The 12,844-nt window shown below is 49.1% G+C and overlaps 1 protein-coding gene across 1 annotated transcript in view; it reads right to left on the reverse strand.

Moving 5' to 3' along the window:
* Positions 1 to 12,844, reverse strand: part of SH3PXD2B (SH3 and PX domains 2B) — a 119,618-nt gene that overhangs the window by 15,746 nt on the left and 91,028 nt on the right. Inside the window, exons 8-12 of the mRNA XM_055554636.1 lie at positions 12,597 to 12,701; positions 7,752 to 7,869; positions 4,495 to 4,721; positions 2,852 to 2,901; positions 1,856 to 1,981 (exon numbers count right to left, since the gene is read on the reverse strand). Of these exons, the coding sequence (XP_055410611.1) occupies positions 1,856 to 1,981; positions 2,852 to 2,901; positions 4,495 to 4,721; positions 7,752 to 7,869; positions 12,597 to 12,701 (626 nt within the window). The remainder of the gene's footprint in view (positions 1 to 1,855; positions 1,982 to 2,851; positions 2,902 to 4,494; positions 4,722 to 7,751; positions 7,870 to 12,596; positions 12,702 to 12,844) is intronic.

A 12,844-nucleotide genomic window follows, 5' to 3' on the forward strand; every position in this document is an offset into this window, starting at 1 on the left:
AATTGTAATTATCTTTTGTTTTTGTCTGGCTATTGATTGTGAAAACATCTTTTACTATTGTGATTATGTAACTATTATTAACTTAGTACCATTGTATCATGATTGGTCAACAGAAAATAATATAATTTTATATCACTAAAACTACCATTAAATAGAAAAACCTGTAACCACTTTTAAAAATCCAGATGCTTATCAGAATTATCTTGGAAATTTTTGAAAAATACAAATGCTCAGATATTTCTTTTTTTTCCTCCAAAGCTCCAGATAAACATATTTAATGAGCAGCCATGTTTAAAAACAACCAGACTTTATGAGGATATTTTCATTTTATATAGTTGGTTTCACTTTTTCTATTTCCTTTTCACTGGTCATTTATGTTTTTCAATTTTCAGTCTCTTTTTTTTTTTTAATGTTCTTTCTCAAGTCTTTATCAAGCATCGTAGCAATCAGGCATAGTAGAAATGCTTTTGTGTGTGTATGTATATATGTGTGTATATATGACTGCAGCCATGAAATTCAAAGATGCTTACTCCTTGGAAGGAAAGTTATGACCAACCTAGAGAGCATATTCAAAAGCAGAGACATTACTTTGCCAACAAAGTTCATCTAGTCAAGGCTATGGTTTTTCCTGTGGTCATGTATGGATGTGAGAGTTGAACTGTGAAGAAGGCTGAGCACCAAAGAATTGATGTTTTTGAACTGTGGTGTTGGAGAAGACTTTTGAGAGTCCCTTTGGACTGCAAGGAGATCCAACCAGTCCATTCTGAAGGAGATCAGCCCTGGGATTTCTTTGGAAGGAATGAGGCTAAAGCTGAAACTCCAGTACTTTGGCCACCTCATGCAAAGAGTTGACTCATTGGAAAAGACTCTGATGCTGGGAGGGATTGGGGGCAGGAGGAGAAGGGGACGACAGAGGATGAGATGGCTGGATGGCATCACTGACTCGATGGACGTGAGTCTGGGTGAACTCCGGGAGTTGGTGATGGACAGGGAGGCCTGGTGTGCTGTGATTCATGGGGTCGCAAAGAGTCAGACACAACTGAGCAGCTGAACTGAACTGAACTACTCACTGACAGATGAGTGACAGATGATAAAGATACAGTGTGTGCACACAGAGAGATACGATGGAGTACCCCTCACTGACAGATGAGTGACAGATGATAAAGATACAGTGTGTGCATATAGAGGTGCAATGGAGTGCCACTCACTGACAGATGAGTGACAGATGATAAAGACACAGTGTGTGCATATAGAGATGCAAGGGAGTGCCACTCACTCATAAAAAATGAATGCCAACTGCAGCAGCATGGATGGCACAGAATTATTGCACGAAGTGAAGTAAGTCAGAAAGAGAAAAACAAACATGGTATGATATCACTTATGCGTAGAATCTAAAATATGACATAAATAAACTCATCTATGAAACAGAAATAGACTCACAGACATAGAGAACCGACTTGTGGTTGTTAAGGGGAAGAGTGAGTAGAAGGAAGGATGAATTGGGAGTTTGGGGTCAGCAGATACAAAGTACTACATACAGTATGGATAAACAACGGGGCCCTACTGGATAGCACAGGGAACTATATTCAATATCCTGTGATAAACCATATGGTAAAGAACATGAAAAAGAAAATATATATAAGTTTTGGGTTGGTCAAAAAGTTTGTTCAGGTTTTTCTGTAAGATGTTATCAAAAACCTGAACACACTTTTTGGCCAACCCAATAAACCCAAATCACTTTTTGGTACCACAGAAATTAACACAACATTGCAAGTCAACTATACTCCAAAAAAAAAAAAAAAATTGAGAAAGAAAAAGAATCACAAGTAGGCAAAAGGACTCCAGGTCTACTCACTTCAACCTTGAGGCCTGCCTGGAAGCTGATGCCGTCAGGGATGGTCGTCTGGAACTCGGCAATGGTGTAATACTCTTCCTCCACCTGAGGTGGGATGGGAGGCTTGGGCAGGTTGAGACCTCGAGGCTGGTACAATTAAACACAGTGTTAAATCCAATATAACTCCATTCCCCAGCGCTGAATGAGGGGCCAAGGGACAGGGCACACAATCACCCTTAAAGGGGTGCTGGTGGGCCCATATGGATTCTAAGGGACAAAACAAAGGGGATTACTGACTATCATCTTCTAGATAAACCCTTCAGCTTTAGGGTGATAAGAAAAAACCTGGGACATTTGCCCACAGTCATGAAAATTAGGTGCAAGACAATATTCTCTGAACTTAAGAAATAGCGAGGTTTGTGAAATGAACACAGGTTTCCAAGTCAGACACACCGGTGTGACTTTGGGCAAAGCCCATCCCCTCCTGAGAGCCTCAGTTCCATCTCCTGTAAAATGGGGATAATAACAGGATCTACCTGGTGGGGTCACCATGAGCATTCGATGATTTCACGTAGTGAAACGTGAGCACACTGCCTAGCACCCAGTAGGTGCTCAGTAGATGGCAGACACTAAAAATGAGAGGCCCATTTTTCACGGTACTGCTTAGAGAGGTACCTAAGAATTAAAAATGGAATATGAGAGTAAAATGCCAGAATGGCACCATAAGAGAAATGTGTGCCTCATTCTGTTTCAGTCTCAAGTCACCTTATTGGAGAAGACTCATTTACTACAAAGCAGAGTGGGCTCAGGAGGCAGAGAGCACACGCCCAGGCCTAACTGTCACAAAGCCATAGGCCAGCTGTGCGATCTCCCTGGACCCGAGTTCTTCCACCTGTCAATGGGATTAGCTTCACAAGGCTGCTGTGTAAAAGAACCCATCCTTGGAAAGGGTGAGGTGAGTGTTGGGGTCCAGTCTTAGGTCGGGGGCTGGCTCCTCAGTTGCAAGGGTCCACTTACTATGGTCATATCCCGGCGAGGAGGGGGTCTCTGCCTCATCTTGGGTGATCCTATAAAGAGACGAGATCTTGTTTCACAAACGATGAACATAATCCCTGAGGTGGACACCAGGACAGATCCGACCTCTCCTGCAGGAGATGAGGTATCATGTTTTGCACAAGCGTCAGGGAGCGGCTGTGATCCTTCCTGTGGGAGGAGCCTGATGGGGGCAGGGCCACGCAGATTGGGCCCAGGACTCTCTATTAGCAATGGGATGCTTCTGAGTCCTGGAGCAACGGAAAGCCTTCCAGGAAAGGCAACAAGTGTAATGTGAGGTGGGAGGCAACAAGTTATGTGACTTTGAGCCATGCGGCCCTCTTCTGAGGAGTGGGGATAATGCCTGCCTCCAGGAGGTACTGGTGGAGATGAAAGTCAGAAGTACAGGCTTGCCTCTTGGCACGTGGCAGGGACGCATTAATGTTACTGCCCCTGTCTTTGTTTGCTCTGGAGCAAACCCAAATTAAATAATGCATAAACAGAGCCAAACAAACCTGGACTGATGACTTCAGGGGTTTTTACTCTGAAATTGGGCTGCTCCTGCTCTGGGTCAGGAAGAGGATGACTGCAGCGGGCCAATGCTCCTGGCTAAAGGCAGACTATTGAGGAAGGCACCCCACATGCTGCCAGAGCTGATTTAGTTTGAGTCTACACAGAGGGGTGGTTTGTCAGTTGGGGTGTGGGGAAGACTGCTAAACTCTTAAATACCCATTTCCTCTGTCTCTTATTAGAATAAATAGCAACAGAATTTTAGCCAGATACTTGACTGCCTACATAAGATGACATTTCCCAGACTCCCTTGCAGCTAGGTAATGCCACGGGACTCAATTCATTCAGTTCAGTTGCTCAGTGGTGTCTGACTCTTTGTGACCCCATGGGCTGCAGCACTTGAGGCTTCCCTGTCCATCACCAACTCCTGTAGCTTGCTCAAACTCATGTCCATCGAGTAAGTGATGCCATCCAACCATCTCATCCTCTAAGTCTGGCCAATGGGATGTGGCCAGACAATCTACTCTCAGGTGTGCTGGGAACATTCAGTCGTACAATATATACAACAAAGTTCTGAAAAGCAAGCTAAGTAAAGAACTATCTTTGGAGTAAACCCAACACAGGGTCCATTTTTTCTTCCCCAGGCTCAGAAATGAGGCCCTGCAGACAGAACACTGGCCCTTGAGTCAGAAGGCTGTGGGTTCAAGTCCCACTGTTCACTATCTGGGTGGTTTTGGACAAACCACTTCATGTCTCTGTTTCCTAACCTGTAAGACAAAAGCAGTGAGTCCTACAAAGTTTGTTATGAAGGATCAGTAAGACTGATTATAACATTCCTGGCACACGGTAGGGGCTTGAGAAACAGGAGGTCTGGTGATTATCATGAGACAGTGGAAAAACCACAGCTTGAGTAGGAGAGCCACATTTCTCCACTCAGGTTCTGTAACTTGCTGGTGGGATGATCTGGAAACAAGTGACCTGGGGCTGTGAGCCCATTTTCTTATCTACAGGATGGAGGGCCACAGGGCTGCTGTGAGTGTGAGGGACAGTGACAGCCTGTGAGCAGCTCTGGACACAGAGCCTGCCATGCCTCTGGGAGCCAGGTGGGTGCCACTTACTCTGCCTGATGTCACCGTCGGGCACGGGGCGGCCCTCCAACCGGCCATCCTTCTGGTTGTTAAGCAGCTCCTTCTCCCGGCCCACCGAGTTCTGCTGCCGGGAGACGCCGTCGAGCTCCAGGACGCCCACGTGGGCGGGTGAGCCAGGGGCCAGCTTTGGGGGTAAGGGTTCCCCGCTGCTCTTCCTCAGGTAGGAGGCTGGGGCCCAGCCCTCTTTGCCCTGGTACCTGGGAGGAGGGGAAAGATGTCGTCCAGCCTGCTCTGCCAGGCCCATGGGAAGAAGCCGAGCTCCTACAATGAATCTCCCTTCTGGCCCCAGATGGTAGGAATGATGGACCATCAGTGCCCAGGGCCAGAGGCTGGCACACTGCTTGCTGCCTCCTGCTGAAGCCTAAGCCCCCAGCTGGGCATTCAAGGCCTCCCCAGTCTGGCCTCTCCTTGCCTCCCTGGCCTTGGCTCTCACGGCAACCTCCACACCCCACCCACCCCATGTAGCCTGCAGTCTTCCAAATGCTCCACTATCTCTCACCCTCTTGCCCCAAGCTCCTGCTCTGGGAGACCCTCTGCCTGGAAAGCCCATTCTCTATCATCCTCCTCTCTATCATCCCAGCTCTGCTTCAGGTGCCCTCTCAAGGCTTTCCTGAGCCTCCTTCCACAGTGCCCCAGTGGTCTTGCTCACACAACACCATCCCATCTAAAACGCACAGTGATACTTGGCTGTGATGGTCTTGTTTCCCCACTTATGAGGTGCTGGGGGTGGAGATCACGGGCAACTCATCTCTGCATGGGGCCTCACTGCCCGTGAGTTGAATGAAGAAAAAAGGGGACAAGTGGACAAACTGCCAACAGAACTGGCAAGAGTGAGCGGCCACAGAGCTCTGCTACTGTCCTCATACATCCACACGGTCATCGCTGCAGCGACAACAGCGAAGGTAACTGCCACTCACGCACACCTACTCCGTGCCAGTCCTGTTTCAAGCACTTTATAGCTATTATGCATTTCATCCATCCAATCTGGTGGGGGTGGGTGGCAGGAATGGGTTCAGCCCTAGACAGCGGGCACCTGTCTGTGCTGTTCACCTCTGCTCTGCAGCCTCTTCCCAGCAGCCACAGCTGCTGGTACAAAGCCTGGTATAGGCGGGGTGGGGCTCCGGTCACAAGCAGATTAAAACGTGTTAAGATGGGAATGGAGCAGGTCCGGGGCTGGTTCTAGGGTAACCAAGGGTCACTGAACTCCAGAATGACTGACTCCCTAAGAGCCCAGCTCACTGAATTCCAAAGGGAACTGAACAAGTGTAACAATCATTTAATTCTCTGCACCATGGAGTGTGGTTGAATAGCATTACCAGAGGGGCTGATTGGGGACCACAGGTGTGCAGGAGGTGGCTCGTGAGAACCAACTGTTCACGTCCCTTCCCAGCTCCACGTTTAGCACCATCACAATGGAAGCTTGAAATCCACCACGGAGGGACGACTTACACCGTGGAAACTGGCAAACACCACAACTCAAGAGCATTTTTTCCTTCTGGGACTGGCTGTTAAACATTTGCCGGCAGACCACTAGTCTGAACCACAAAATAGGTGTCCAGACCTTTGGGGAATATGCCTAATGGACTGGAGATTGCACATAGCAGGGCCATCTCTCATCAAGAATCACTTTAAGTGCTGAACAGCACTGTGTTTCTATAAGAAGGGTCCTTTTCAACTAGAAGCAAACTTATAAGGAGACAGAAATCTGCAGATTTTGGTGTCTATCAATCTTAAAACACCCTTTGAGAAGGACTAAATCTCGTGCCAGCTGGAAAATGCTGGGCCCCACACGATGCAGGCACCACCCTGAGACAGTTCATCATCGGGAGGCACTGCTGAGTGGGCTCTGGGGTCGGAAAGGTGCAGGTTCACATCCTGGCTCCGTCACTTCCCAGCTTCGGCCAAGGCTTCTGATGACCACGGCCGCATCCTGCTGCCGCCTCGTGAGGGACCTGAGCCCAGCCGAGCCACCTGCATTCCACAGCCACGCAGTTTGGGGATGATTCGTTACATCACAAGATAAAACACACTCAAGACATGTGAGCTGCCACTGTCATTGTAAGTGTGCGCTGAAGTGTTAGTGGCTCGGTTGTGCCCAGCTCTTTGCAACCCCATGGACTGGAGCCCACCAGGCTCCTCTGTCCATGGGATTCTCCCAGCAAGAATACTGCAGTGGGTAGGCATTCCCTTCTTCTCCATCCAGGGATCGAATCTGGGTCTCCTACATTGCAGGCAGATTCTTCACTGTCTGAACCACCAGGGAAGCCCATCACTGTTCTAAGTACGCCTTCATACCTCAGTTCTGAGGTCCTGACTCTCAGGAAGCCTTCTTGACTCCCAGGCTGAGGAGCTGTCTTCTGGGCTCCGAAGTCCCCCATGCATTCCTCCTGCACTCACTCAGTGCCCTGCCCTGTATGTGCGTCGAGTCTGTCTTCCACGCCTGAGGGTGTAAACTATTGTGTCTTTCTCACTGTTGAGTCCCCAGTTTTCACAATACAGCTTGGCCCAGAATAGATTCTGGTGTAGGTTTGCTCAATGAATGAAGCGTCACATACTCAGCCCTGGTGACTGGCCCCAGTGTCTTGCCTCACACCAAGGCACAGACACCAGGGGGCAGGGCCCCCAGACTTCCTGTCTTGCCTAAAACTCCTGAGGTTGCCGCCTGCCCACCCGAGTAACCAAGGAGGGAGTTCCCAGGACTCTTATTACTAAAACTAGGAAAGTCCCAAGCACAGCAGGATGAACTGGCCACCTTGCCTACCGATGAGCTTTTGATTCCATCACATAGAGGAAAGAACTATAACAAAGTGTTGGAAATGCCGGTCTCCACCAGACTCGGAGAGATGATGGCAAATGATGAGCTTTAGGACGGGCTACAGTCCATGTGGTGTTACCCATCCTGTTCCTCTCAGAGTGGGGCTGGAGTAGGAAATCACTCCCACACGGCAGCTTCAGCCTCCAGTTACTCATTACGAGACACACCTGGAGGTGAAGACCAGTTTTGCTCAATGGGGTTATTGCTATCTGTGGTTCAGTGTGTTCAGAGACAGTTTTGCTTACTATGGCTTTTTAGAGAAGGATATGGGTATGGAAGGACGCCAAACAGCACAGAGGAGAAGTGACCTTCTATGGCTCAGGCTGAAGCCTCATCTCCTCTGCAATCATTTACGGACATCTGTGCAGCTGGAGTCCACGTGGCCTGAAACCCACCCAGCTGCAGAGGGTACCTGATCTTCCACCAGCCTTCCAGGTTTTTCTGGATGACCTCCACCATGGCTCCTCTCTCCAGGTTCATTTCATCTTGGTCACGGGCTGTGTAGGGGTAGATGACTGTGTACTTCTCTTCTGTGGGGACAAAGGTATGCTGGGGTAAGTCAAGGATGCTGTAAGCTTGTAATGTTGATGGCCAAGGCTGTGATCCTGAGATGCCCTTGCAGGGAAGGCTTTCTTCCAGAGGCTTCCGTGCACCATCCTTCCCCCAGTCCCCCACCATGCCCCAGTGACCCTCACTTAGCCCTGGATGACCCTGGTCAAGCAGCAACAAGACACAGGACAAAGGGCAGGTCCTCAGAAATCCCTCAGCATCACACATCGCACTCACCTTCCTCAAATCTGTGTCTCAAGGTCACCTTCCTTGAACGTGCCTTATGTAATACCCAGACCCAGGGCACCCTCACCCTACTTAACAGGAACAACCTTCTAACATATCAGATTATCTATTTATCTATTATGCTTCATCTCTCTTTCCCCAGATAGAATAAAGAGTTCCAGAAAGGCAGGATTTGTGTCTGTCTCGTTCATTCCTCTATCTCTAGCACTGGGAATATTTCGGAACTATTCAGTAAAATAGCCAAGGTTTAGTAAATGAATAAGTCCTGAAGGCCTGGTGGCAGTCACCTTGCTCATGCTGGGGTAGAGGAATGGTGTTAAACCCTTGTGGTGGCTCCTCTGCAGTCCTTGTTGGTGGAGGGGTCAGGGACAAGCTGGATTTGGCAGCATATGGTTTGGGGTTCAATCAGTACCACGGAGGAGATAGCCATTTTTCATTATCTAGCTGGTAGCTGATTTCCACTTTTCATTTATTTTCAAGTCCCTGGATCCAACCATGCCTGAAGCTTAAGTTTTATTAAAAAATTATTTTTTAATTGAGATATAATTGACACCTAACACTGTGTTAGTTTGGTGTGTACAACATAACGGTTTGAGATATGTATCATGAAGATTGCCTGCTTCTGTTTTTATTAATGTCACCGGGGTGCCTTCCATCCCCGTCTCGGTGGATCCCGGCTCCCTTACCCCCAGAGCCAAGAGAACTGCCTCCAGCAGGGTCACTCCCACTGCCCTGCAGGCCCCTCTGGAAAGCTGTTCATTGTCACACTCAGGGCCCTCCCCAGAGCAAGGGCACAGCTCCCACCCCCGGCACTGCGGGCAGTGACTGCTGAGACAGATAACAGATGAGAGTCCCAGGGGAGCCAGTGAGCAGGGGAAGAGGGCCTTCCTGTTTCAGTTACATTCCAGACCCCGGGGAGTCACCGAGCCAGCTGTGCGCCGATGCTGATGGTGTGTCGGGGAAAACACCACGGGCTGCCTGTGGCCTGCCCAGCTGGCGCAGAGGGAGGCGGAAAACACACAGGGCGTTTATTTATTTATTGATCTAGCCCCCTGACCTGCGCGGCGGGGGCTGAGCTGACTCAAACGCCACACATCCTGTGCACAGCAGAGTCAGCGGTTCTGCTCACTCACGGATGCAGGCTGTGAGGGCTGCAGCGGGGCATCCAACCCCGTGGAGGCAGAGAAGTTCTGTCTGGCTAGGTGAGAAGGGCACTGCCTGGGCCCCAGAATAAACAGGGTCATTACTACGGGCTCCAAACTCCTGGGGGTTCTCTAGCACCCAGAGGCCCTTTCTGGACTCCATCGAAAGTCCAGTGATCCCTAACAAAGCTGAAGGCGGGAGGCCTTGTGGACTGCATGGTGCTGACACCACCTGCTTACCACCCATCTGCCCGTCCCCTGGTGGCACCGCCAGCCTCCAGCCACATGTTTGGGTGAGGCTGCCCTCACCAGCACCTAAAGGGAGGGTCCAAAGTGACTGGCCACTGTGATTAGTTTAGGGATGGCACATGACCCTGCTGGGTCAGCTGGAATCAAATCCTGGGACTGTGTTGAAGGAGAAGCATGTTCTTTGGTGGGTGTCCCCAAAGAGTGCCTGTAACTACATCACCATGAGAGAATGGTTCCAGCAGGGCAGAGAATGGAGCTGAGGGTGGCAAGCGTGAGTCTCAGGTGCCAAGGGCAGGTGGAAAGGAAAGGTTACCTGCCAAGCCAGTAAACAAAGAACGATGCCCACCATCAAGCCATCAGCCACTGCAGCCACCCCCAAGAGTGCACCCTGAGGGTAATTCAGATGTATAAAAACAGGAAGCATTCTGTGCTCTGGGTACTGGCCCAAGATAGATAAGGTACATATCAAAGGAGTAATTTCAATGAGTCCAGACTCTTGCATCTTTCCACTCATAGAAAAGCACGAAAATCATTAACTTAAGACGTTTGCCTTTTGTGATTAGCAGTAATCTTTCAATGTTAGACTACGTGTTTTGTTTTTTTCAGACAAAACTCCCCTATATATCCTGGCTCCTCCCTTACCTCTTTGGGGGCAGTGCCTCAGATCTATCTGAGAGGCTGTCTCCCAGGCTACAGTCCTCAGTAAGGTGCCTGAATAAAACTTAACTCATTGCTTTTAGGTTGTGCATTTTTCTTCAGTCGACAGATGTTTTCAAGCTCCCGAATCCAGCCATGCTTGAAGCTGCCTCTACCTAGAGTTTTCAGCGACCTGAGTCAACACACTTCCCTTTTGCTTAAGCTGGTGTGACATGGGTTTCTTTACCCTTGTCACTCAAATGTGCCAGATACAGGGAACAGATCACTGGATCAACATTATAGAGGCCCCTGGGAATCATTTATTTTTACTTTATTTTATTTTAGAATAAAATGATCTTTATCCTTCTTGCAATAAATTTGACTTGTTTTTTACATTTAACTTTTCTTGCTTTTATATTTTTGCTTTATTTTTAAAATATTTTGCTTTTGATTCGATATAAAATAAAGTTGGCTTTGATAGTTTTGTCTCTGCAACATAACACAACTTTAGTTAGGAAAAGGGTTTTTATTTTGTTCATTAATTTTAGCACCTACACCTCTAGGTATCATTTTCTAACCTGGGAAATTTTAGGACCCCAGGTCGAGAAACACCCCAGGCTCCCTCCTCCCAAACATACATGCCGACACGCACATGGTACAGACCAGATCACCGTTTCTCACATGCAACAGGCACAGGCAGTCCTGGAGCCGGGGGATGCATGCAGATGCAGGATCCGGTTCTGAACACCAAATGGGGAGGAAAACTCCAAGGTAGGCACCTTGACGCCAGCTGATGGCATACAAGTCCCCCAGCGTCCGGCGGCGACCCGCAGGCTGGGGCAGAGACCAGTACCTCCAAGAGACTGGTCGGGCAGCATGTGGAGGTGAAGGGCAGAAGGAAGAGGTGAGAAGAAAGCACTTCCAGGGTCTTGAGGCAAAGGCAGCACCAAGCATGTGCTCCCACTTAGGAGCAATTAATTCTGTGACTCTGCCAAGCCCTAGGTGTCTCAGAAGGACCAAATTCCTCACTATTAGCCCTGAACTTGAGTGAAGAGCCACCCAGGAGACACAGTGCTATTCCCAGCATGATTATGAAGAGGCCCTAAGAGAAATCCTCACGGCAGAGGGAAAAAATGTACAGACCCTTAGGAAAATGTGGTCCCTCTCCCATCTTCTAGCTGTGTGATCCCGAGCCAGTGTTTCTACCTTTCTGAGATTGTTTTCCCATCTGTAAAATGGGGATAATAATCAGTCCTTTACAGAGACACGCCCCATGGTGGGCATCATTAACTGTCTAAGAGAGCTATGGTTTCCAGGCAGCACACCACTATCTTTAAGCTGAGTTGGTTTTTGTACTTTTTCTTCATTAGCCCCGGCCCTAGAGCCCGGTGGCCCTGCAAACACAGAGCAAAACAAAATGCATTTTACTCTGCCGGTGCTGGCTGTAATAAAACTAGATGCAAAACCACGTGTGTGCTTCTTTGCTAACCTTTGAGCATAGAAACCCCTTTTCCTCACTCCCTCTTATGTTAAATACATACATAAGAAGCTCTGTGCTTTCTAAAAAGAGTCAACTAGAAGCAGCAAATATTCAACCCTAGGTAAGCCACAGCTCTGATAAAACGGTGGTAAAAACCGTTCCTAGTTATTTATTATTTTAGGTTCTTGCCAACTGCTTTGCCTGTGGGATCTCATTTAACTTAAAAGAATCCCATGATGTCGATACCATCATTTCCATTTTTAGAGGAGGTGGCTGAGGCATAGAAAGGTTAAGTTGCTGGTCCAAGATCACTCAGCCAGTTAGTGGTACAAATTCAAATTCAGTGGTGAGAGTCAAATTCAGGCCTGACTCCAGAACCCCTTTGTTTAGTATTTAAAGTGAGTTCATAGTCTTGATTTAGGAATTCTTGGGGGGTGAGGGGAGGGGAGGTGGCTGGGTTAGGATTTCTGATGCAGCAGGAACCACTCTTTAGGACACCTGTAGGGAAAATTCTCTGGGAAACAGAAGTGAGTGGAGAGGGTCAGTTCTGATCCTGACACCCTGGCAGGGCCATTAAGCCGATACAGAAAGCAGACAAAGCAGAGATCTTTACAGATGGCTTCAGATGTTTTGTAAACGAGCCAGAAGCAGCGCCAGCACCTTGGCCATCAGAATAACTCAAGGGAGGATGAGTGGGGTGTGGATAGCAATCCAGCCGGGCTCGCTGAGGCCCCACAGAGGCATCAGGGCCCCAGCTCTGGACAGGCTCACCCGGGCTGGCTCCCCAAGGCCACCAAGAGCGGGCGGGCTTGCCCTGTCCCAGCCACAGGGCCTGGCTTCCTGTCCACAGGCTACAGAGCCTGAGCCAGGAAGCTGCTGAGACTGCACTGGGTGAGGAGGCCCCTGCGGGTGATGGCCGGCGGCACAGCAGGCCCGGGGGCCTGGCCCCTCCTACCTTCTTCAGGCTGCAGGGAGAACTCATCTTGCACACCGTCCTGCCCTTCCAGGCAGGTTGCAGGGACCCAGCCTTGCTCTTCAGCAGTGCTGACGAACCACCAACCTGGGAAAGTGAGAGTGCAGACTGAATGTAGTTGGGTCAAGTATGAGGCCTGTGCGTCAGAATATAATAACAGACTCAGCCGTGAGAGGAGTCAACACTCAGGGTGAGGCCAAAAAAGTCACCACTTTATTAGAGAACACAAA

Source organism: Bubalus kerabau, chromosome 18 (genome assembly GCF_029407905.1).
Source record: "Bubalus kerabau isolate K-KA32 ecotype Philippines breed swamp buffalo chromosome 18, PCC_UOA_SB_1v2, whole genome shotgun sequence".
NCBI classification, from domain to species: Eukaryota; Metazoa; Chordata; class Mammalia; order Artiodactyla; family Bovidae; genus Bubalus; species Bubalus kerabau.